Genomic DNA, 24453 nt, shown 5'->3' with positions numbered 1-24453 from the left:
CATAAGTTTCACATAAATTAAATTCTATATGTATGATAAAAAAAAAATAAAAGCAACTCTATGTAATTGACTCGCTACCAATACTATATTTGCTACAATATCTTCACCGCATCCGATCACAAAACAATAACATATATAGACTTATTTAATTATAGTATCTCCTAAATTAAATTGCGAGTTTAAGCTGAAGCACTAAATACATACTTACATTATTTATAAACTACATCTAGGGTCTGAAATGTCATTTGGAACTATTAGCATCTTCAAAACGGTAAGAGATACGAAGTTGGTCAAATTACAGAAAAATTGTAATGCTTAAAGCATTTTAATTTGCCATAAACGTGTATGTTGCCATTCACGTTGATAAAATACTTTTTCACTTCGTTTTTATTTATTGAATTCCGCATATCTCAACGTTTTAACGATATCAATACTGCCACATAGCATAGGAGATACCCTATATATCACGCCTAATGGGCGCCACTAATGGGCATCAACATAAAACTTTTCACCATACCACTCTCTATGCTCGTTTAAAAAACTGTAAGAAATGTTAATATTAAGAAGGCAACGGGTGCAGGTAAGAAACTTACTCTATGATAGAATCCACATGGTTCAATGTCAATTTCATTTTCGCACCTGGGATGGACGACTGAGTGAGTAATTCCGGTAATTTGACGAATAATCTGGCAAAATGGATAGCTCCGTATACTAAACAAGGTGGAGGAGGTTGCTGATTGTATACAGCATCAGGCAAGAGGCGCCAAGACAATGATTTCGTCACATGACCATTTACATCTGAATTGCTACTTCCAACACTAAATTAACAATAGTTGTATTGAACAAACTGCTCAAGAATTATTTTCAAATCACCTTAAACCAGGTTTTAAATGAACAGATCCATTCCGATCTTCACTTAATAAATTTCCATTCAGTTGAGAGTTGCTCTTATTGTTCGACCTCAATGTCCTTCTCCGAGAATTATTCGTAAGTTCTGAAAACCCGTTGTGGTTGGAGTGGTTGTTATGATAACTCAAGCTGATGTTTTGTTTTGAACTATTATTTTCATACTTTAATCTAAAATTTAGAATTTCATAAAACTGCGTTAATTAAACATTTTGAATTATTTTATTAAAATAGAAAATATTTACTCAGTTTTAATTTCATTTTGAACATCTATGGGCTGCATAGCTACAGGTGCTGTGACAAACTGATCTTTTTCTGCAGCATAAAGTAGAAGGTCATTGACAGAAAAGTCGAAATATATTCTCAAACTTTCCACTACCTCTTGACACAATGCAATGCTAAAGCAAAATTAAAGTAATAACTTTGTAATAAGATCAAATTTGAGCTTACTTTTTATTTATATCTTCAGTTTTGGACCTAGCATCCTTACTACCAAACTGAATCTTATATCGAGGATGAGGTTTTTCGTTAACTCCACAAAACTGATTTGTTGCATAATGTCTACAATACAACTCTAAAATTGTTACAACATTGGGTTCTGCAGGTAACTTTATCCTCTGCAAAAAGACATTTCTATATATGATATTTAATTTAAACTGTCACACGCAACCAATACCCTATTTTTGCCATTGATTAAATAATAGTCAGCTTCAAGAATTTCTCGAAGTTCGGGCACTATTTCGATTTCAATCGCGTCATCCTCTATGGAGGAACTTTCATCAGAACTACTACTCATTTCCGGATTCTCATCCGTGTCGATTCGACCGGGGCTTCCGGAACTGCCGTCCTCTGATGAAGCAGCAGTGGAATCAGACGGTTTAGATGGTGTGTGTTTTTTGCGTTCTTTACGGTATAAGTAAGCACCACTAACAAAACAAAATTTTATTGAAAGAATTAGTATATGTAAAAGATAAGATACATACAGTTGCAACTGAGCTTTTTCTGCTAAATCCTTTTGGAGTTGCCTATTTTCGACTGTATCCTTTAACACAAATTCTTCACCAACCCGTCTATCCCAGGATGAGTTCCAACCCTTAATGAAATGTAAAATATTAAGTCCTTTATTCTCTATAAGTCCATAAGCTCAACTTAGGTGTAAGAATTAATAAAAGACCGTTCTTTGTATAAACTTATCAATTTAAGGCACAGTTAAATCATGGTGGAAACTTGGTTCACCTAAATTGAATCCTCATAAATTTTCACATCACAGATTACGATAATGTTACTGATAACTTAAGTTTGCCTTACAAAGTTGCATAATATGCAACTTTTGATACAAATATTGAGAGTTATTTATTGCAAAATACAGTTATTGTGTGAGTGATAGCACTTTTTTGTTAAATAATAGTTTTCTTTACTTTACCTTCTGCTCAAGGCTAAAAATTAAGAGGCACTAGAACTTTTGAAGTAATAAAACTTGAGACTTTGTGTGGGAACAATTCTCTCAATAAATAATGAAAAATGGAATTACATTTTAATGGGTTACATTTTATACATCAGTGAGATTGATTAATTAGGGGCAAATCTAGTCCCTACCCTCTAGAACTTAGTCAACTGTAGAGGTAACTTTAAAACATAAACAGAATTAAGTACTTATACAGTTCAATTCTCAAGGGTAATTCATACCTGAAAATGAATTAAATACTCTACAATTTTTTTGCCAGTCTGGTCCTTTTGAAGCACTATATCTAAAACCTGAAATATAAGCATGTAAATTACTCTACGGGCCCAGAATTAATTATGTATTTTACCTTTGAATCATATAAAACTTTGGCTTTTGTAGGGTCGGGCTCATAACACAAAACTCTTTCACCAACAAGAAACTTCAGTTTGATACCTCTTGTTGATACCATAATTATTAGTATAAGAACCGGGGCAATGTAGTGACTACATCAAAGAAGAGTTAACTATAACGTACATTAAACAAAATAAGAATTAAAATAACAAAAATCCAATTATGTTTTATTATTTATACCAACAACATTCACAAACTCAAACAATGATGACAAATGATAACAATTATGACAGTGACAAAAATGTCAAAAAAATTCTATACAAAATACTTACTATGTGACAATGTTGGGCGCATTGCAAATTGATGTGATTGTTTAAATGTATACTTCAACATTTAAAAGAAATACCGACCTTGATTCTTTATGTATGAATTTCAAGATAAAAACAAAATATTTAAAATTTTTATTTCATTTAAAGTAAATATTCATTTGTTCTTTTGTAATTCTATTTAAGGCCAGCAGCACGCTGATCAAAAAAGTGAAAAACGGTTTTATTGATATCGTTTTTGATTTCATTGGTCAATTGCCGGCTCTAAGTTTAAGAATAACTCAAATTTATCTTTGAAATATAAATTCACACAGCCAATGTCTGTAAAATCCATTGTTGCCGGTTGTAGCTTCATGGTTTTTGAATATGATTTAATTAAATGCGAGGTAGAAAATGTCACTGTCAAATCCAGTATCGAGTTGCCATATATTTGTTTTTCTTTTTGCATGTTAATTTTATAATTTCTGACCTTTTACCTTTATTAATTGTTTAACTCAAATTCCAGCTCAAAAACTAAATAAAACGTATCAATGATCGATTATCTTGATCCATAATATTTTTCTAAGTTCAACTCACTAGGGTGACGTTGATTCTTGCTTGAATAGGATGCGATTGACAGGTACAATTCTAGAGTATCCCAAAGTACCAGGATAAAAAAAAATAGAATGCGATCATTATATCCAATGACTAATAGCTTTAATTTATTTTAGGCGAATTCATTGTTGAATATTTCAATAATGTTAAAATCTTCAGTCCAAAGTAAAATCCTAGAAACTTTGCCGGATGATAGGCCCATCACTGCAATTCAAGTTAGTAGCTACAATTTGTTTTTAATACATATCTTCACATTGTGTTTTTAGATCGTAGAAGATATCGAAAAATGTCCTAGAGGCTTTTATCCTATTAACAAGACTCACGACCAAGATTCTGAAGCAGACTTAGGTGAAAAGTCTATTTTTAAAAGCAGCTCTGGAAGATATTTGTGCCTTTCAAAAACTGAAGGTTGTTTTTTTCACTTTAAAAATTCATTATGATAAGCTCTGAATTGCAGGAATCCCCAATTTTTTTTTGCATGAAATAATAATTCTCCATGAAAAAGCACTTCCACCAAAAGGTTTTAGTCTTTTAAACAGGACTGTTGATAGTCAGCAGAGGGGTTGGAAAAAGAAACAATTGTGCTACAAACTTGTTAATCAAAAGGACTATAAGACTGCTATTACTGATATAATTGTGTGTAGTAAGTTGAAAAAGGCTCCTGCTGGATTTTCCTTTGCTGGGTAAATATTACTGAGGTGCTATTACAAAGATTCTTGTTAAATTTAAAGCAACAGTATACAATTATTTGTGGAGAATTTTTGTGGATTAAAAATATTCACCCAAAATTTCCACTACTTTAAGCAATTTTACCTTCTGTTTTGAAATGTTTGAAACCTATTAATTATCTATTTTTCATTATAGTGAAATTAACGGAGTTACTATATGCTACAAAATGGGAAACACCGAATCAACTCAAAATTCAATGGCACCAACTATTCCACCAAAACCTTTGTCACCCATTGCTAATAGTGTTTATCCTTCTATAGGTAAAGAACATGTTCAAACAACTTTAAGCTTAGTTCATAAATATACACAAAGACTGGGTTTAGTTTTTCCTTTATAGAATTTATAAAGTAAGAAAACTAAAAATGATAATATTTGATTTTTTAAAAGGTGACACTGATGATGATTACGAAATTCTAAGACCTGGTCCTGGATATGGTCCTCCAGGTCCTGGACCAGTAAGACCAGCACCCAAGCCACCTGTACCATTTCAAAGTTCTTTTCAACATCAAAATTCGATCCACACCTTAGCAGGCAGCTCATATCCTGGACTTGAAGGGATTCCCTTTGTAGTTAATCCCAAGTTTTTAAATGGAGGCTCAAAGGATAATGGGGTAAGTTAGTTTTTTCTTTAATATTTCATAAATTTATTGGGCATATTATAGGTTAAATTATTGTTTACAGATTCCAAAAATCAGAATCAAAACAATACAACAAATATTGAGGGAATATGACTATTCATTTAGTGTGGAAAGACATCTTTTGTAAATTGTGGAAATATATATATCGCGAGATTATTAATACCAGTGAAAGATTCTTAACAATTTTTTTAGTAGTCATTTATTTTTATTCTTACAGTGAATATTCAGTGTTTGTTCCTTCTCTTTCTTATAATAAGTTTGGAATGATTTATTGCAACAGTTGAAGAGTAGAGTGGTGCCTTGCAAGTTCCACTAAAATATTGTAATTTAATGAACAGAATTCTAACTGCCATCTCTTCAAGCATTTTGCCAAGTTAAAGTAATATGTTGTGCCAATATTCATCATTTTAAGTCATGGTGAGCTTTATGGAATATTTTACTGCCTAGTAATAATAAAATGCAATTCTCAGTTAATCAATAGTAGAATTTATAGTAATGGACTGTTATATCTCTTTTTTAAAAAACAATATTTAAAGATTTTTGTCTTATTTGATTCAGTAGGTATATTATTTTAGGTATACATCATAAGATATATTATTTTTTTAATCATATATTCACATTTTCATAGTTTGTGTATTGTGTTATGCACCATAATCTTGATTTAGTCTAGAAAAAGTAGAAAATTAAGATAATTATAGATAATTTGTTGACCCACTATCATAGCCTTTTCGCGTTATTTAAAAATATATAGATGATACAAAATAAGGTGTTTAATTTTTTTTTATTCAAGACAAATGTGGAGTGTTGTAACAAAAAAAAACAACTTGTAATTTTCATGTTGTAAATTGTATAAAAAAATATACAAAAGTACAATAAAATGTAAATGTATTACATATTATAGCAAAATTGGACGGAATATTTGCCTTAGAATTACTGTTTTTTTCAACAGTAATACATTTGATATAATTTGAAACAAAATCCACACTACCAAAAATTCATAGAGAAAATTGTGCAACTTAAGCAAAATGATATAATCATGGTCATGTGGACCGTCAACAATTGTGCTCCATTACATCTATGGTCCAAAAAGCAAAAGCACCATGTTGTTTTATCATAATAATTTCTAAAAAAAAAACAATTTTTAACTTTACTATTATTGCCACATACTTAAATTTTCTACTATAAAAAACTCATAATCTTACCTATAAATATCCAACTCCTTTATTGAATTGTTGACATAATTTGCCAATTTTACATCATGGGCAGCTGGTCTACAACCTTCATAATGATCTGCAGGGATATCTGTTCTAATAGCCCTCATGGAACTCAGACAATCCCTAGTGATGAGAACGTCACCTTGAAAAAAATTTATACCCTTTACTCAACATTGTCAAAAAATATGAAAGTTGCTTGCTTCTTGTCTTACCATCTTTTTCTTCAAGTATCTTAACACAAACATCATCTTCTTCAGGACAAACTCTTGTCCAGTGCCAAAGCCAATTGAATGGTGTGCCACAGCCTGGCTGTGTCGAGATGCAATGATAACACCATATTGATGCCAAATCTAAAATAAAATTCTAACTTGGAGTTGAATATATTGCCGAAAACTTAAGAGCAAATTAATCATGTATCCAGCAATCTTTGGGATGAGTTAAGAGACATGGGTCAAAAGTTTACAAGTTTGTGATATAACTTGAAACTTTTTACTGAATTTGCAGAGACTAGTAGAATTTATTTGAATTCCGTGTTTATAACATGAAATTAAAAAAATATTTATTTTAGAAACTGCAAGTAGCCCTTCTACACTTTTATAGGACAATATGAATTATTTAAAACAAAAAAAGAACTATCAGCCACACCCAAACAATGTTTTTAACTTACTTTTGGATACCATAAATCCCAAAAAACATAGAATTAATGTTATTGTAGACATAGTAAATCCTCTACAGTATTTTTAGTATTTCAAATTATAATTAAATATTTATTTACTTTTAAAGACTGTTTGTTTATTACTTATATATATATCTTGTCTAACATTTCAAATTTTAACTATAATCTTAACCTTTAAAATTAATTTTTTGAATTGTCAAGCCAAATGTGTAAAAAACACCACCAAGTAGAAAGGCAACAATGTATCGTGTTATTTACAGGCAAATCGTCGTAGAAAGAAATATAGGAGAAAATAAACATTTTAAAATTTTCAAATAAATTGTAATGCGTAAATATAAAAAATTGAGAGACTCTAAAATCAATACCTTATATATTTAGGGGCTAAATTTTGTAATTTTTTTTAAATGTTATGTAATTACCGTCACAAACTGTTGAATATCCGGCGTTGCTATTCGTTTTAGGGGGTTAAGTATACAGTATTAAATGACATAGACACATTTGACAATGTTTATATATATTTCGTAATTAAATTTGTTATTGATGGTAAATTGGAGTAATTATTAAAAGAATGTTTTATTCCGATTGAACTGTATTACAAATCATGGACAAGGGAAGAATCACGAAAGTTGAAGCTGTAGATCAGCCAGACGATAATGAAATTCAAGAAAGTTCTCTATCTCTGGAGGAAGAATCGGAGTATCTACCGGTGATCAACATTGTAGTTAATCCTGATGACCCGCAAAATATAAATGAACTGTCTCTAAATGTGACCCTTTTTATTAAAAAATTGTGGAAAATAGTGAACGACGAACAAAATAAAAATATTATATCCTGGAATGAAAATGGAGATGGATTTATAATTCACGATCAAGTAGCATTCATTACAGAGACTTTGCCGAGGTACTTCAAACACATCCAACTATCCAGTTTTGTCAGGCAGTTGAACTTGTATGACTTTCACAAAACTCAGCCATTGGAGAATAACACATTTATGTTTTCACATCAGTTTTTCTTAAAAGATGTGCCACAATTATTATCATTAATTAAACGGAAACCTGTCAAAGGTAATTAGGAATTGCATATTTATTTTTAATTATTGAGGTCCCGTTATTAGTAGACATTTGCACTTTTTAACACCTTGATTGCCATGTGTACCTCTCTTAAATATGTACTACTTCAGTTTTGTCTCATATACTTTTTATTGCAATTTCAGCCGTATGTACCTATGGCATTCATCATTAACATTAATTTAAATGGATGTACCATTTTGCCTGGTGCTGGTACATTTTTTTTTTACAAATGTTGGTAGATACAATGTTAATTCCCCAATGTTTATTCAATGTGGCACAAAAAAATTATGAACTTTTCAATCCAGGAAAGAGATCTCTAATATGGCCATACCTAACCTATATCAAAATTTCAAAAATAAGCAAATTGCCCACATAAAAAACCCCAGAGACTAAGGTTTGTGCAAAAAAATCTGTCTTGTTGATAATCTGTATTTTGGTTATTGTCAACTTTTGCAGTTACACTTATAGATACAGTTCCCTTATGTTATTGCTAATGTTGTGAACAATAGCAATACCCAACTTGCTCTTGATCTTATTTTAATCAAAATGGAAAAACTGTAGAGTGTAATGGAAAACACCAATATATTTTAGTTCGGCCAAGGGCACCAATAGTTGAACATACATCTGAGCAGTCATCAGTTATGCAAGAACTTACCACAGCTATTCAAGATATAACAGCTAGAAACGCTGTAATTTCAACAGATATGACAAAATTAAGACAGGAGAATGCGGTTCTTTGGGGAGAAATTAATTCTTTGAGATTGAAATACTCTAAACAGACCAAAATAATCAACAAACTTATACATTTCCTCATTGCTTATATGCAAGAACATCAAAATTCTAGGAAATCAGGAAGAACCGTCAGTAGAGCCAATGCAAACAAGTTTTTAAAAACGGGACCTAAAATTATGGAGTTAGATCATAAGTACAAAAACAATCCCCATGAGTTTTGGACAGATTATGACATTCAACAGCAAGGAAGTAGAGATCATAATGACCATTCATCATATACAGTTACTGAACCTATAGAAAATAGTGAAAGTGGTAAGTTCACAATAGATCTTTGGTAAAATTTCTTTGTTATATTTTTGAGTTTGTTCTCAAATTTACTTCAGCTTCTAAAAATGCGGGTAAATCTCCAAGTATTCACGTCTCCCCGGCAGTGGAAGAAGTTCTTTCAAATGCCAGCCAACTGCCAGAACCATCTGATCATGCTTCTCCCCACTACGATTATGCCACAAGTCACCCATCTTCAAGCAAACCATCAAGTTCTGCGTTGCAAAGATCAGCAGGAAGTAAAGACAATTTTGGATATATAATTGATAACTCTCGAATGGAAATTAATACTCTAAAAGAACTATTAAAAAACATCACTCCCGAGGACATGACGAATTTTTATAAGTTAGTCAATGACAATTATAGAGACCAAGAAGAGGATTTAGAATTAGATGTGGAGAAAGAGCTTACGTCACTGAATGAATTAGCTTCAATGCGTCAAAGTACTACTGAACCAAATAGTCAAAACAGTGCAAGACAGGCAGTTTCTACTACAAAGTCATCCTTGGTTGATGGTAGCGTTACCGAGAATGAACGGGTTTCAGCACCACCGTTAGACCAACAAATGGACAAGTTCATTAATGTTGAAAACGCAGCACCAGCGCTGCCATTCGATGACATAATTCAGCTGGCTAATAACCCAATGGAAGATACTGACTTAGGATTAATCAATGATGAATTGTTAAATGCTACATCGGATGACGTGTCGATTGACGAATTTCTGAATTTAAATTAACATTATTCAGTTCTCATCGGAAGCTGTAGTATTATTTGGTTGTTTGTCTTTTTAACAATATAGCTAATTGAAGGTAAAGAATATTGTAGTTTTGTTGAATCTGGCTTGAAACTTTAAGCTTGAATTACTAATTTTTTATTACTTTCTATAATCACTATTGAGAAAATGTACCTTTTTTAATTGTAAATAATTATTAATCCTTATAAAAAACCAATCACATTTTATGTTTTATTTTTTTATCACAAACCTCAGTTGGCCACTTTACAGCCTAAATTAAAAAAAATGTCGAAGGCGCTATGCAGTGGACCCCCAAAGCAATGATCGTTTAGACTGTGACCGCAAAAAATGGAGAAAAACATTTTCGGTTTCGCATCAGAAAATTTACTTTTGCATATTTATGAGGTCACAGTCATAGTACACCAAGTCCATGCTAGTTGTATCATTTCTTATAAAAATTTTGATGTGGCGCCATCTATACATGATTACGAGACATAAGCTTTAATTCGTGTAAAGAACTCTAGAAATTTTTTGTGTGTTGCCCCTCCTGAATACAGAAACCTACTTCTTTTTAGTAGTTGTTTCTTTACGTTGTGTATAAGAGGACACCACAATCGTATTTAAAAAAACCTTTGCTATTTCTATGTAGTTTAGACTGTAAATGACAAAAAATAGGGAATTGCGATTGATCAAAAATGATGGTTCATTCAAATATGAACACAAAACGTACTTACTGCAGTTTCAGATTTTTCTTGTTTCGTGAAGTGGCACTTTATATTCGGTATTTTTAATACCAATTATAATATTTAAGAAGTAAATAAAACACCAACGTTTATTTTAAATTTTATTACTTAAAAATATGTTCTACATGTGAAAACGATATCAAATATCAAATCATATCACATAATCACAGAAATTGTAACAACTGCTTAACTTTAATAAGCTTATACACATACTTGAAATTTCAATACTACAGATCAATAAATAGGAATCTTTTTTGTGATAGTTTTCCTGCACATATGGCACGTCCGAAGAGTATCTGCGCATCTATCGCAAGTCCCGTGTCCACACAGAAATACCACGTTTCGTTTTCTCTCCATACATATACTGCAAGCATGACTTTCCTCAATTTCCGCTATTTTAGTTTCCAGATATTTTAGTCTTTCTGCGCTTGGTTGTCTGCTTTTACCTGCCACTGTCCTGCCGTCTTTTGCTACGCGTTTTTGGACAAATTCCGAGCAAACCAAACATTTTTTCATGCGCATTGAACAGTCTTCGCATGCAGGTTTATGCTCGCAAGGGAAAAGTGTAACATTTTCTTCGGTAATGTCTGAACAAACCAAACATTCCTTAGAATTAGATAACAAATCTTCGTTTTGATAAATATGGATTTTGTGAGAAGGAGAGTTATTCTGAGAGCTGCTTCCTACGTCGACAAGTAGTTCCGATTTTCGGCTCCTAGCACCCATAGCGTTTTCAATTTCAGGCTGGTTTTTAGGCACATCTTCAGTCAAGTTATAGTTATCAACTGCGGCTTCGTTTATGGCCAAATCTTCAATATTACGAAGCTCTTGAGACACTTCATTATTGTCATGCGTGGCAGGACTAAACGTTTTAAGCACTTCTTGCAGGGGCGGACATTCAAGAATATCGAAGGCAGTGTGTCCTTTAGTGTTGACTATTTCAGTGTCGACACCTTTTTTAATGAGGAATCCCGCTATGGCTATTGCCAAATGATGCTCAGTTACTTCAAGTTTCTGAAGAATTGAGTGAATTTCGGGACTTTGCGAAGCATCGACTTTTATGTCTGCGCTCAATTGATTACGTTTGAACAAAATAATGTGGAGAGCGGAGTTCCCTTCTTCATCCGTGGCATTTATGGAAGCACCCAATGTGATTAGAAGTTCAATTACATCGCAGTGACCTGAAATGAATATACATGTATAGTAAATTTTGTGTTTGTCTTATACTTTAAACTTTCTGCTTTTAAATAGATTAATAGGTAAAGAATGCAATTGCTGCCAATGAAATGGCCGAAAAGCAAATTTGCATGCAACAACAACAAATATTTTCTGGAACAACTTCAGTAAAAATGTCGAAAAATTTCAATATTTTTTTGAGGTACTAATTGTAACTCATTTTTTAGTGAGTAATTATTGGTTTTAACTATAAACTCACGCAGAATTAATTTGTTTTGTATAGATACCTTGACTAACGGCCAGTAGTAGTGCCGTCTGGTCCCTATTGTTTATCAAATCAATCTCCGCTTGACCAATCCGAATCAGCGTCTCAACTACGTCTTTGTGTCCGTTCAATGCTGCCAAGTGAAGAGCAGAAAAACCATCTTCTTTCTTCACATCTACCAACTGTCTGGCGTGTTGTAAAAGTCGTCTTGTTGCAACGTTTTTCCCCTTCAGGGCGGCATGATGAAGCACGTTAAAACCCCTTTTGTTGCGCAATGTAAAATCAACACCTGTAATTTTACACATTTTAAACAATTTTGAAACGAATTTTTACAATATGATAAAATCTTTACCTGCGGTTGCACACAATAATTCAATAACTGACAATGTATCTTTGCCAATAGCATCATGTAATGCTGTGTCCCCGTACAAATCCATACTGTTAGGATCCGCTCCAGCAACCAAAAGGAGTTGTGCACAGCGAGCTGGTTGTTTATGAGCAGATACTTGTAGAGCAGTACATCCGCTACGATTTGTCGCATTGATATCTGCTCCGGATTTAATTAAAATATCCAAAACCTAAAGAAAATCACTAGAAACGTCTATTACGTATTGTAGAACGTTGATGATGAACTGAATAATGGTCAGATAGAGTCAAATCCTATATTTTTTCAAATACATTAATTATTTACTGATAAAATCTATAAAACAGACCTAGTTAAAGAACCATTCCTGTAGGTACGCACCTCAGGCTGATTACCAAAGGCCGCATAATGGAGACACGTATCTCCATCGCTGTCCATTGCATTCACTGAAGCGCCAGCTCTCAAAAGCAGCCTTACGACGGGGATATGGCCTTGATGAGATGCCACCTGATTTTTTTTTAATTGTAGATATGTGATATATATATATGTACATACTATCAGCATGTATATTGTAAGCTTATTAATAATATTAAGAATTCGCGTCAAGTCAACTCAAGCAAAAAATATTACCTGCAAGGCTGTCTTGCCATTACTTCTAACGTCAACAGAAAGATGTGGAGGCATTTCCAAAAGACGCTGAACCATTTCCAAGCGTCCTAACGCTGCGGTTCGTATTAACGCATCAGATACTGAGGGATTTATTAACGTTTCTTTACCACCTCGAACTTGAATGGCTGAGTGCCAATGAACTAGACAATATACAAAACATATTGACATAAACAAGGACCTTTTTATATCCTAAGAAATAGTAATTCACTCTTAGTTTCAGTTTCACTTACTGCTAGGGTCTTTCCTTTGATTCTGGACGGCGTGCATCGTATTGGCCAACTCAGCTGCACTGCCCGGCACAGTGCGAACGCATTGAGGATTCAAAGTCCATACTTGACCATCTAACTGCACTCTTAAATCTCCATCGGAGTAAATTTTTAGTATTTTTCCTAATTTACCTAGTGACTATATCCAAATATATTAATATCACTACTACAAATAAAGCTTCTATTTCGTTACATTTCTCATTATTTCAATCCACTCTCCATGGCCCCTCTGTAACTCCTTAACCTTTTCTGCCTCGGTAATCAAAGTAACCACATCACCAACGTTAAGTTTGTCTATTTTAGTTAGACTAGAAGGATTTAAAGTCCAGCGATTGCTGCATCCGTCGAAGTTAACGCGAATGTCCCCTTTATCAGTGACTCTGTGGACAATTCCTAGTTTCTCCACATACTGGTAAAAGATTTTAGTTTTTGGTGGGTAAATGGAATGGAAAAATTACATACTGGTGTATGTCAAACATACAGTCCAAAATGAAGGAGATTTTCTTTGAATTATGATGAAAAAAGTATTCCTTGGGATGTGGATGAACTTCTCAATTTGACTCAAGGAATTTTCCTTTAAATTAGCGCCGTATGTTTAAAAAACACCCTGTATAAAAACCTCACATCTGCCATTCTGGGATTCCATCCTCCATGCCCTTGCTGCATTAACTTTAATTGGTCAACAGATACAGACACCTGTACTCTGTCACCCACGGTAAAAGGTAGTGGTCCACAACGAATAGGTTTTGAAACAGCTAATTCTACATTTTGGCCTAATACTGGAAGATGCTCAGGATAATATGTGCCACCAGATGAAGGCTCCACACATTTAATATCACAAATACCCTTGTGCCCTAATCTATATACATTTCTTGAACCAGACAACCAATGAACATTTACAACAGAGCGATTGCTTTCATTGTCCCATCCTCGAACGTCCACAACCCGTCCAACTTTACCTAAGTTTTTAACTTGAAATTGATAATTTAACCACAAGAAACACTCGCCTTCTCCTCCATCCTGGTTACCCCATTCCCAGTTATATCCCCTAATGACTTTGGCATCCGCAAAAATACCGTATAACATAGACTTTGTCTCTCCTTGACGAGGCGGTAAATCTACCCTATAACACAAATATCTGGAATTTGGTAAAAGTGGGATACAATTAAATAATATGGGCTGACCCTGAAGCATTCACAGAATCAAATCTCTTAAATCTGTGAGTCTGATCATGTTCATCTCGATGGTAACACATGTAACACAAATCGAAGTCATGGCATACTGTGCATTTATATCTCATTCCATTAATACCTGGACTCTTGCATGCATCACATACTATATTAGTGTGTTTAACTCCTGCAAAAATTAAATTTAATGCTTTAGTATGAAGTGTGCTCCATTTGAAAATGTTGCAGATAAGATAAAAGTAGAATTTGTATTTGTCTTCCTGCCTTTAACCTACCAATAGGAAATATTTGGTTGTTAGCCATGCTCTTTTGCATTGAGTTAGAGAATAACATGACAATTGTTAATAGCAATGATGAATACTAGTAAGTATTAAAGAAAATGACCAAAGCAAAAAAATCTTGAAATCTCAACTCCTTGTGACTAAGTCACAAAGCATTTGCATACATAACTTTATTCGGTTTGATAACGATTTTTTTCTTACTTCATTTACATTCTTAATTTGAATCAATAAATAATTTTGTAAATTCTATGAAAATGGCAAAAGATACGAAAATACTGCAGGAGATTAAAAAGGTAAAGATTTGGAGAATGAATTAACATTTTATATTAAAATTTATACAAGGTATTCTAAAAAAAAGATATGATATATACAATAGTATGTGACACATAAAAAACAATATCCTGTATGCGGCAATCGATGACTTTGCCATTTTGTTGTAGATGGGCTTAAAGAAAATAGGTCTGCAAAATTTAAAAAATTTAATTCAAGGTATTTGTGAGAAAAACGCAAAATATAAAAAAAAAGAAACTCTGTCACCCTGTATATCAGAGATAGTGTATTTTTGACGATTGAAATATTTGCATTTATTTATTATTTTCCAGATCACTATCACTTCCTGATATATTTCTATGGTGCTATGGTAGACCTTGTAAAAAATTTTAATAATGACTTACCATTAACCAACACCCTGTATCATAAATAAAGCAAAAAATAATGAAGAGTAAAGGTCTCGCTAATAACGTAAAATCATATAATCCTTTTTCTTACCAATTTGGGCATTGTCAATGATTCTGAGATCATATTTTCCCAAATAACCAACTCTGTAATTGGTTCTAGTACCATTATCCCATTGCACAACTACAGTCTTGTCTGGGGACCCAATAGCACCAGATTTCCCTCCCTGGCCTATTTCACATACTGTTCCCACAAAACCCTCCCCACCATCTACAACACAATGGAGGAATAAAACCATGATGGACTATAATATAGAAATGGACAAAATTAACGCATCAATAAAAATAAGCCAAAGACGCAATAGTGATAACTAAAAAATAGAAATCGGTGAAAAGACCAATAAAAAAAATTCATCAACAAATATACAGGGTTATTCATATTTGACACTCATTGGGACTTCAATAACCATAAGAGATACGAAATTGATTAAATTGGGGCAAAGTTGCGCAATTTGGAGCTCAATAAAATGCCTTTTTAAAAGTTGAAAAATTCCGATTACTTCCGAAGATATCCCTAAAAATACAAAATAAAAAAAAAAAGTTTATTTTGTTACTGAGGTTATCTGAAGAGATAATTAAAAACGAATGACACATCACCATTGTCACTTTTTCTCTTCTACAAAGTGATAATATGATATTTAAAATCTGATGTCTAGGTTTCCTGTAATCATCATCAACTTTGTGTTTTCTTATGAGCGCCATCTTAAATTTTTACATTTTTGAATTCAATTTGTTTTTCTGATTACGAAGACATATAATATGTTAATGTTCAGTATTTCAGTTTGACCAAAGTATCAAAAAAATTGATTTTAATGAAATTATGTAACACACACGTTTTTTGCAATTTAATTACATAAAAATTAATTAAAAAAATATAAATAAATAAAAATTCACAATAAATATTCAAAAATGCTCCCCTCTTGTTCAATGCACAAGGTAATGCAGCAATCAATATTATTAATAGCACGACTAATGTCGATTAATGTCGCGTTGTCTTAATGCTGCATATGCATTAATAATTCTTGCTCATATAGCATCAACACTGACATAATTTCCAAAATGAAACAATGCTTTGTTTTACAAAAGTGATCTGGAATGAGCCCTCTCCAAATGAAACAAAAGGGAGATTGTAAAGATCTCATAAAAGTGGTTAAATTTGACTTGTGCCTATATAGGCAGAGGCTACCCAAAAAAATGCCTCATATTAAACCATTATATACATATGCAAAGCTTATCGGCTATGATTATATAGTTATCCATACAGTATGCTAAACTTTATGACCTCAATAATTTTGTCGATTAAGACCTGATAAGTCTGTAGATAAAGTGAGCCCCAATGTAAGTTCCAAGTTATTTTCATCCAAAGCCTGAAGATGAATATTTTAATTATTTTTGCAAGTTTAGAAAAAGGGATTTTGATAAAACTAAAGTAATAGAACCCATTCAACGTTATGCCTTTGAAGTGGGCCCACCTAAAGGTTCAATAAGTGAAATCTAAGAAGGAAAACTTCCTTGGCATGCAAAAAGAAATTTTTTATAGAAATATTTCATTTTACCTTGATTGCCCCAGCTCCAGTCAGGCCCTCGAACAATCCTCAATCCAGGAGCTAACATCTTTATTATATTCTGTCATTCATGGCAAATACCCAAACTGAAAAATGGGAGAATGGTTGGGGATGTTGAGTCATCAAAAGAAACTGATTAAGTCAATTTATTATCCCATTTTTCGTTATCCTTTGTCAAATCGATCTAAGTATTTAGGAAATTTTCTTATTATTGTTTTTGTAAGGAAATTAGAGACAAAACAAAATAATCTATAAGTAAACAAAGTGCTGCTCACGTAAACTTACGGTAATGGGTCATTAATTTGAAATATTAAATTACAAAATTTTAATGTACTAAATTATTTTCAATATTTATCCGCTTATTTTAGTATTTTCGTAAATAATTTCGTTATTCACAATTAAAAAAATACAGAAATATATATAAGGCGCAAATACTACAAATACAGCTACAAATACAAAACAAAAACAAAATACAAATGTCAAATGTCACGGAAAAAAAATAATGACTTCATATATTAAGATTAGAGTTTTTGCATTTTCGCAGGAGTACAACAAACATTAATTAAGAAAATCAAATTCCTTATCAAAATTTAAATGATTTCTTTTAGAAAATAAAAATCCTTCATTCAATTGAAGTTATAAAATCAAGAGTTATAATATTTTTACAATTTCTCTCGATTAAGTGTTGGCAACACCAGGTGACATTGCGCGCATGTGCATCACCACTAATCATTGTTATTACAGCTTACTTAATTAATTTATTTTTAGTAGTTAAAACCACATACAAATGACAGGTGAAAAAAATAAATCTATTGAAAGCAAGAATACTACAGAGCGCAAAAACGGAAAAATCAACTGCAATTTACCCCATACGCTTAATTCACATTCCTCCCAAGCCCACCTTCGCAATGTTGCCGCAGTTGAAATTTCGCAGTTTTTCGGCAATGCTGTTACCGTCAAATCAATTCCAATTTAACCTGACTTTTTTCCGTATCAAGTCCAAATGAGATTAGTTGCCAATATTTGTTCCTAATGAGTAGTTCGTTCGGTTTCTAATTAATACTGATTAGCTGAAGTCATCATACACACACAGAAAATGCAAAAAAGTCCAAAAATGGAGTGAACTTCGACTGAAAGTGCAAGTCTAGAAAATGGAATTACCCAGACAATGTTGTCCAGATGCATTCAGTTACTGTGTGTGACTGCAGTATTTGTGGCCGTTTATTTTCCTTCCCGCCACGCAAGACACTATGACTACATTACTCTTGAGAATGCATTTCAAGAAGTCGTACTTAACTACCCTCCCTCAGGAAATGGTCTACAAAACTGTACTTACCAAGACACAATTTTGAACAATGAAGTTGTCCCAGTAAGTAATATTTCTATTTTACAAAATTTCATTGCTCCTCTGCCCGGGGGTGAATTTGTACCTTTACAATGTGCCCCACTTATAAAAACTGCAATAGTTGTTCCATACAGAAACCGAACAGAACAGTTGAATATCTTTATTAACTACATGCACAAGTTCCTTCAGAATCAAAATATCCATTACCGGATTATTATTGCTGAACAAAATAATACCCTACCATTCAATAGAGCAAAAATGCTAAACTTTGGAGCTCGATTGGCAATGGATTTAAATTTCACATGCCTGATTCTTCATGATGTTGATCTGATTCCTCTTTCAACTGGAAATTTGTATGGATGTACAAATAGGCCCAGGCATATGTCTAGCAGCTTGGACACTTTCCGATATAACCTACCATATTTAACCCTATTTGGAGGTGTAATTTCAATCCTTGCGGAACAGTACAAATTAGTAAATGGTATGTCAAACACATACTATGGGTGGGGTGGAGAAGATGACGATTTGTATGGACGTCTGGAAGCCCAAAATTTCATGCCCTACAGGTTTGATCCTAATTTGAGCAAATATACTATGTTAGTTCATAAGAAACAATTAAAGAATGCAAATAGATTTGAAAAGCTGAAAGTGTCTTTAGAAAATTTGAATGATGGATTGAATAATTTGCCCAGAAAATATTCTGTGTTTGTTGATGATTTGTTTACCAAAGTTATTTCGTCATAGACTAATCTATTAGTAAACTATCCTATTTTTAATAATAATTAACTTATCTTTCCTTAGCATTGGATATTACGTAAATACTTTTTTTTTTATTGGAAATTTTCAATAAACTTAATGGGATTTTGTGATATCTCTTTCAATGATTCTTATGTAAAATGCATGAATATTTAAAGTTTAAGTCTTTTTGGAGATATACTTTATATTAATATTCTCCATTTTAACAAAAACTTGTGATATACTTATATCATATTTTATGTATACCGGAATAAACTATTCAGTAATTTACATATAATTAAAATTTCATCTAAATGATAAATTACCCCAAAAAATTATGTGATTTTTCTATAAGTATTAACATTTTTTGAAGTATTTACTGTTCAACTTGTTTTCCTGATATAAAATCTCTAAACACTATACCATTGATCATATGCTAGTCTTTAAAATCTATTACACTCTGAAATCAAATAATTTTCAATTTTTTTTTTCTAGTTTATTTAATTCAAGTTTTGCAATCTGCTGTGATTTAATTTTAGTAAATCAAGAATATTCTTTGGAAATACTTTTCATTTAATTAAAGTAATTGTGATCACTGTTAATTTTGAATGGTTCACACTAATTTAACTGTAGAGGTATTGTTATATTTTCCCAACATAAGGCCTTTCAGTAAAGTACAAAAATGTCTTAAAGTATTAGTTTTCTTGAGGTGCTTACGATGGGCAAAAGTAAAAGTACCTTTCACTTCTATTCCTAAACTGTTTTATTCATCAGTTGTACTTAAATTACGCTTTTTCAAAATTATATTTGTATATCATAGTTATATGGAAATCCATAGTTTTGTGATTTGTTTCTTTTTCGGTCAATGCTCAATTAATTTTTATGGTTATTTATTGGTAATTTAATTGTTTAAATGTGATATAGTATTTTGTCTATGTATCTAGTTAGGAACGTGTGCTCGCGTCAACAAATAGATAGTAAGTAGTATCTGGGTTTGTGTATTAGGATTTGTAAATTTAGGGTAATAAAGTATCATTTTCAATATAATGTTTCATTGAACAAAATTACATCTCGCCTTATATCAGGGTATCTACGATAAATAATATAAGTGTTGATGCTTTACTTGCATCCTTGAATATCAAATCTAATCTCTTATCTTCTTGGTTTTATAACTCTTAACAAGCGATACGTCATAATTTTTTTCACTATAGGAAGTTTTACTATCTAGCAAAGAAACGGAAAATTCATAGTACTTTACGAAAATTTAAATGGTCTAATATTTAAGTGATTACATTGATAAATCATCCGAAGGGAATGCACTCACATTATCTTCTTATCTTCCAATTTATGTTTTATTAACACAGAACTAATTCTTGAAATAGATTTCAAAGTAATAATTATTTACCTAACAAGTGCAAAAAGTAATATTTTATCATACCTTGATTACAGTTGAAAACACTTTTTCACATATCAGGTACAATTTTTTTCCCAACGTATGTATATTTATTGACTTTTGTACGACTTGCTCAATAAAATTATAAAAAAATAAATATATCTATATAGGTACTTTTTTATGTAGTATTTTATTCATACATAGCAGAACTAAATATTTATTACTTCATGATATTGATACCCAATAGTCAATTAAATCAGTCTATAACCGCTTTAAGTGATCAAGTCGTAAAAATGCATATTCTGTATGCACTAATATTCAGCTTCTATAACACCGAACGCACCTTGTAACAATTTTCCGGATAAATTCTGTTTGAAATGCTCCTTATCAGCTTCATAGGCAAATGGAAGCCTCAAAACCCAATAGGCCGACTGGGTGAGTTTCTTAGGGCCATCGCTGTTGGTAACAAATATCGGAGAGCCTGCAGCGGGCTGCACCTATTCGTAACGATAATTCCAACACACGGAGAGCAAGTAGTGAATTAGAATTACCTTAGGATAAACGGTGCAGTAAACTGGAGCTTTGGGCGTAACTACATGCAGTCTCATGAGTTGTGCAATTTTGCCCGCCCTACACGAGCAAGGGAAGTACAGCGGCATGTCTGATTCTGCAATTTTGTGTCCGGTGTCCTTTACAATACTATTAGGTGCCGCTTTTAGCATACGGTCCGGGGCTGATAGCATAAACCTATGAATAACAAATCTCATCCAACAACAGTTCTTGATAATTATTAACTATCAATGTGCTATGAAAATATAAAATGATTGGAAGAGGAAACTTACACAAAGAGACAAGTATCTACAACAGAACTAAAGTTCCTAATTTACCTATGTCCTGAAGGACATTCATATTCCACCCCAATGAACACTTTCACAGAGTAAGGGATAGAAGTCACTGGACGTCCCCTCCTAGTCCTGCTGCCGTATTTACTTACAACCGGCCAGGCTTTTTTCGATTTTGATCCTACCGTAACATCCCATGGCAAAAGGTAATTTGTAGCAGTTAAGAACCCCGGATGATGAGACTCGGGTAAGCCTTGAGGATATATTCACATAATCCTACATAGGGGAAACCCGAAATGACTCAAACGTCAAGAACTTACCCACGTTATGACTATAGAGAGATGAAGCGCCTAAACATACCAGTGACCAGCTGGAGAATACAGGCAGAAATCCGAGCGGTGAATATAAAGTTAACATTCCAGGCAAATACTCGGTAGTACTGGGTTGGCGAGTTAGTCCCTTTTCCACCTAACAACATAAACTTTACATTGATATCCGTTATAATACTCATTTACATAACAAGTCCAGTAGGTGATTTGTTACAATTCTTTCGCAAAACAAAAAAAACTTGTTGACAATATGATAATATTTGTTATACTTTGAACGTTTTTTTTTTCACCTCGGGTGTAAGCTGGGTACTTCTGTCAGAAAGTATCGACATTGATTCATCTGCTTCATTGATTGTGGCTGCCTTGAATTCCTTTATGGATGGCTCGAATATTGGAAACTCAATTCTTTCCAATTTTGAGCAACAGTCCTTGCCCATTTGCTGATAAAATAGGTAATTTGCTTGCATAGCAGTATACGGATCATCTCGTTGTCCTATTTTACGACCGCAATCACACACAGCTTAAAGGATGCATTTTGGATGTGTCAATTAGAAACCTAATTCAATCAATACTTACAATTATAGATGAACCCACTTATGTGTTCTTTGTCTGTAGAATGTTTCGGTCTTTTACACGGATTCCCCGTCATTGAGGCAGCTTCGCATTGCTGTCTCCCGTTTTCCCAATGCGCCTGACATTCCATCTCCAATTTAAGTTCAAATTGGGGATATTTCGGTCCTCTAGCTTGCGCTCTGAAAAGACCCAAAACAATTGCCAACCGAGCTTCGTGCTCTGCTTTGGCATAATAAGATGGTAAGCCTTCTTGGTACTGAGCAATGGCCAAAGGTAATACTTTAAGACATCGCTGTTCGGAAAACCGCGTATCCGTGTATAAGGAGGTCATGGGTTTATCCTCTTTAATGATTAAATTGTAAAGACATTTTGAAGCTTCAATCCACTGCCCCAACTTTGGCACCTATAAATTCATGCAATTCAACAATGGCCATTTTCCAATCAGTTATGGACCTATTTACTTCGAAGTAACTTGGAGCATGCTGATGTCTGGATGAAGATACAGTATCATCAAAACCTTCAGTTTTAGCTTGCTGAACGTGCACAAGTAAAAATTTAAAAAAGTCTTTTTCACGATAAGGTTGACTAGAAAATGGAACTTCCACTTGCATGGCACTACCAGGCTGACAATCCCGAATAAGGCCCTTTACAGCCTCACTCAAACGATCCTTAGGTGGTTCGTCTGATACATAGACAAATTCATCATTGAGTGGTATTGCAAATAATGAACAACTACAAATTGTTTTCCAGAAGTTGTGCATGATACTGAAGGTACGTTTTATTACCCTGTGGTGGTAATTATCCTTGTCTTCTTTAATATGTGGTAAATTTTATCTTCTAAGTTATGCTCTAATTTTTTTATGCTTATGTTGTTGAGAGTATTTGCCCTTTCAAAAAAAAATATAATTCTGGGAGTGCATGGTCGGCCATTGGCTACCCAGTCAGGGCTCAAATTGTCTACTAATTTTAAACTATCACAAATCTTGTCAAATATTTTCTTACTGAAAATGTGCTAATTTAACAATTTAAGCTTTGAGCTAATATTGAAACTCACCTCAATGAATCCAATGCTTTAAAATATTGGATATAGCTCATATCAAATGAAATTCCTGGATGGGACAAAATGACAATGTGACTTATATAAAAGAGAAATAACAATGATCTACAGAAAGAGCTCTTGATATTATCATATGTTGTTAAAAAATCCTCAGAAAAATCGCTATTATTATCAAAACCTCCTAGTTTCTCTACTAGGAGATCAGTGTCTAGTAGGCTGTATAAATGAAGATATACTATTTGATGCTCCTCATCATATGAACCTTTTATAAATGACTGGAAATTTTAAACATGCTGAAATTTCAATTTGGAATAATTGTATTTCAAACTAACCTTGGAAGTTCTCTGATTCTCAATTGGAAATATTCTACCTAGGGGCTTAACTTTCAGACCAAACATATTTAAAGAACTTTTCCCAATTATAGATATTACCACAACTTTTTCACCAATTATTCCCTGTCTTTGCCTAAAAATTAATAACACTCACATACTTAATCCATTATTGGAACCTCTGAAAAGTTCACGATTACAATGAGAGTTCAATTATGAAAAGTTGAGCATTTTATAGCTCATTAAAAAATCCACCTTGGAACTTAATTTATCTCATAATTAGCACTGTGTAAAGCTATAATTATATTATATTTTGTTCATTTCCACAGGCAAACGGAGTCCCTCTGCGTTTTCAGAGCATTAGGTTTTCTTCAAAGTTGAAGACAAAGTCAAAGATCAAATTTTTAAATTAAACTAGTTTACCAGAATGCATGTGATGATTGAGTTTATATTGTTGACTTTTTAAAGAAACTGTTGCAGGATTCTGGGCTTTTCAGTTATGTATGCCTTTATCAATAGAGTATATGTTGAGGTAGCTAATTTTTCGTAATATGCGATGGTAGAAATATTCAAATTTTAAGTTAATACCGGTACTTACAACAAATAATCCAAATCTGGCAATACAAAGGTGTTTTTAAATTTCATTTCGATTCGTCTTCAATTCTAACAATTAATTAAAAAGTATCTAATTATTAATTATAACGCCGAAATGATTAAAACAAAATTTAAATTTTCCAAAATAAATAAATAAAACATTAAGGTTAAGTTAACTTGGCAAAATTCATAGCCTATGCAGACGATTATTTAGGTTGTCATCAATGTCACGTCATAATTCATCGAAATTACATTAAGGGATAATAGAT

At 32.7% G+C, this 24453-nt stretch overlaps 7 protein-coding genes across 10 annotated transcripts; 3 read left to right on the top strand and 4 right to left on the bottom strand.

The window, feature by feature from the left end:
* Positions 1–63: 63 nt before the first annotated feature.
* msl-3 (male-specific lethal 3) lies at positions 64–2976 on the bottom strand. The gene is made up of 9 exons (XM_066291412.1): positions 2718–2976; positions 2593–2661; positions 1890–1999; positions 1583–1832; positions 1357–1523; positions 1152–1304; positions 874–1077; positions 594–818; positions 64–541 (listed from the first exon to the last, which is right to left on the bottom strand). Exons 1-9 carry the CDS (start codon positions 2817–2819, stop codon positions 484–486), a joined length of 1338 nt encoding a protein of 445 aa, XP_066147509.1. The 5' UTR covers positions 2820–2976; the 3' UTR covers positions 64–483.
* A 456-nt stretch (positions 2977–3432) lies between these two features.
* On the top strand, positions 3433–5741 carry Mvb12 (multivesicular body subunit 12-like Mvb12). 2 transcript variants are annotated; one of them, XM_066291416.1, is made up of 7 exons: positions 3433–3646; positions 3738–3836; positions 3888–4029; positions 4079–4304; positions 4486–4610; positions 4738–4961; positions 5013–5741. In XM_066291416.1, exons 2-7 carry the CDS (start codon positions 3765–3767, stop codon positions 5079–5081), a joined length of 858 nt encoding a protein of 285 aa, XP_066147513.1. In that variant the 5' UTR covers positions 3433–3646; positions 3738–3764; the 3' UTR covers positions 5082–5741. The 2 variants fall into 2 exon arrangements, with proteins under 2 accessions (XP_066147513.1, XP_066147512.1); XM_066291415.1 differs by having other exon boundaries at positions 3434–3646; positions 5032–5741.
* A 71-nt stretch (positions 5742–5812) lies between these two features.
* On the bottom strand, positions 5813–7030 carry crim (QVR superfamily protein crim). Its single transcript, XM_066291417.1, has 4 exons — positions 6870–7030; positions 6415–6552; positions 6191–6344; positions 5813–6111 (listed from the first exon to the last, which is right to left on the bottom strand). Exons 1-4 carry the CDS (start codon positions 6919–6921, stop codon positions 5973–5975), a joined length of 483 nt encoding a protein of 160 aa, XP_066147514.1. The 5' UTR covers positions 6922–7030; the 3' UTR covers positions 5813–5972.
* A 359-nt stretch (positions 7031–7389) lies between these two features.
* Positions 7390–9959, top strand: LOC136343994 (heat shock factor protein-like). The gene is made up of 3 exons (XM_066291022.1): positions 7390–7942; positions 8540–8992; positions 9064–9959. Exons 1-3 carry the CDS (start codon positions 7480–7482, stop codon positions 9738–9740), a joined length of 1593 nt encoding a protein of 530 aa, XP_066147119.1. The 5' UTR covers positions 7390–7479; the 3' UTR covers positions 9741–9959.
* A 609-nt stretch (positions 9960–10568) lies between these two features.
* On the bottom strand, positions 10569–17443 carry mib2 (mind bomb 2). 3 transcript variants are annotated; one of them, XM_066291104.1, is made up of 13 exons: positions 17273–17443; positions 16979–17171; positions 15457–15633; positions 14405–14576; positions 14228–14343; positions 13845–14179; positions 13414–13629; positions 13185–13359; positions 12916–13094; positions 12667–12792; positions 12274–12499; positions 11944–12210; positions 10569–11661 (listed from the first exon to the last, which is right to left on the bottom strand). In XM_066291104.1, the coding sequence occupies exons 2-13, from the start codon at positions 17034–17036 to the stop codon at positions 10715–10717; spliced, it is 2994 nt and encodes a 997-aa protein (XP_066147201.1). In that variant the 5' UTR covers positions 17037–17171; positions 17273–17443; the 3' UTR covers positions 10569–10714. The 3 variants fall into 3 exon arrangements, with proteins under 3 accessions (XP_066147201.1, XP_066147202.1, XP_066147200.1); XM_066291105.1 differs by having other exon boundaries at positions 16979–17073; XM_066291103.1 differs by having other exon boundaries at positions 16979–17443.
* Positions 17444–17936: 493 nt separating this feature from the next.
* On the top strand, positions 17937–20114 carry beta4GalNAcTB (beta1,4-N-acetylgalactosaminyltransferase B). The gene has a single exon (XM_066291116.1). It carries the CDS (start codon positions 18156–18158, stop codon positions 19074–19076), a length of 921 nt encoding a protein of 306 aa, XP_066147213.1. The 5' UTR covers positions 17937–18155; the 3' UTR covers positions 19077–20114.
* On the bottom strand, positions 19807–24371 carry LOC136344040 (nonsense-mediated mRNA decay factor SMG8). The gene is made up of 11 exons (XM_066291106.1): positions 24189–24371; positions 23594–23726; positions 23259–23536; positions 22990–23205; positions 22666–22936; positions 22208–22607; positions 21922–22151; positions 21623–21770; positions 21348–21555; positions 21012–21207; positions 19807–20957 (listed from the first exon to the last, which is right to left on the bottom strand). The coding sequence occupies exons 1-11, from the start codon at positions 24233–24235 to the stop codon at positions 20772–20774; spliced, it is 2313 nt and encodes a 770-aa protein (XP_066147203.1). The 5' UTR covers positions 24236–24371; the 3' UTR covers positions 19807–20771.
* Positions 24372–24453: the final 82 nt, after the last annotated feature.

The sequence above is a fragment of the Euwallacea fornicatus genome, chromosome 16 (assembly GCF_040115645.1).
Source record: "Euwallacea fornicatus isolate EFF26 chromosome 16, ASM4011564v1, whole genome shotgun sequence".
Taxonomy (NCBI): Eukaryota; Metazoa; Arthropoda; class Insecta; order Coleoptera; family Curculionidae; genus Euwallacea; species Euwallacea fornicatus.
This window is presented reverse-complemented; position numbering and strand designations above follow the sequence as displayed.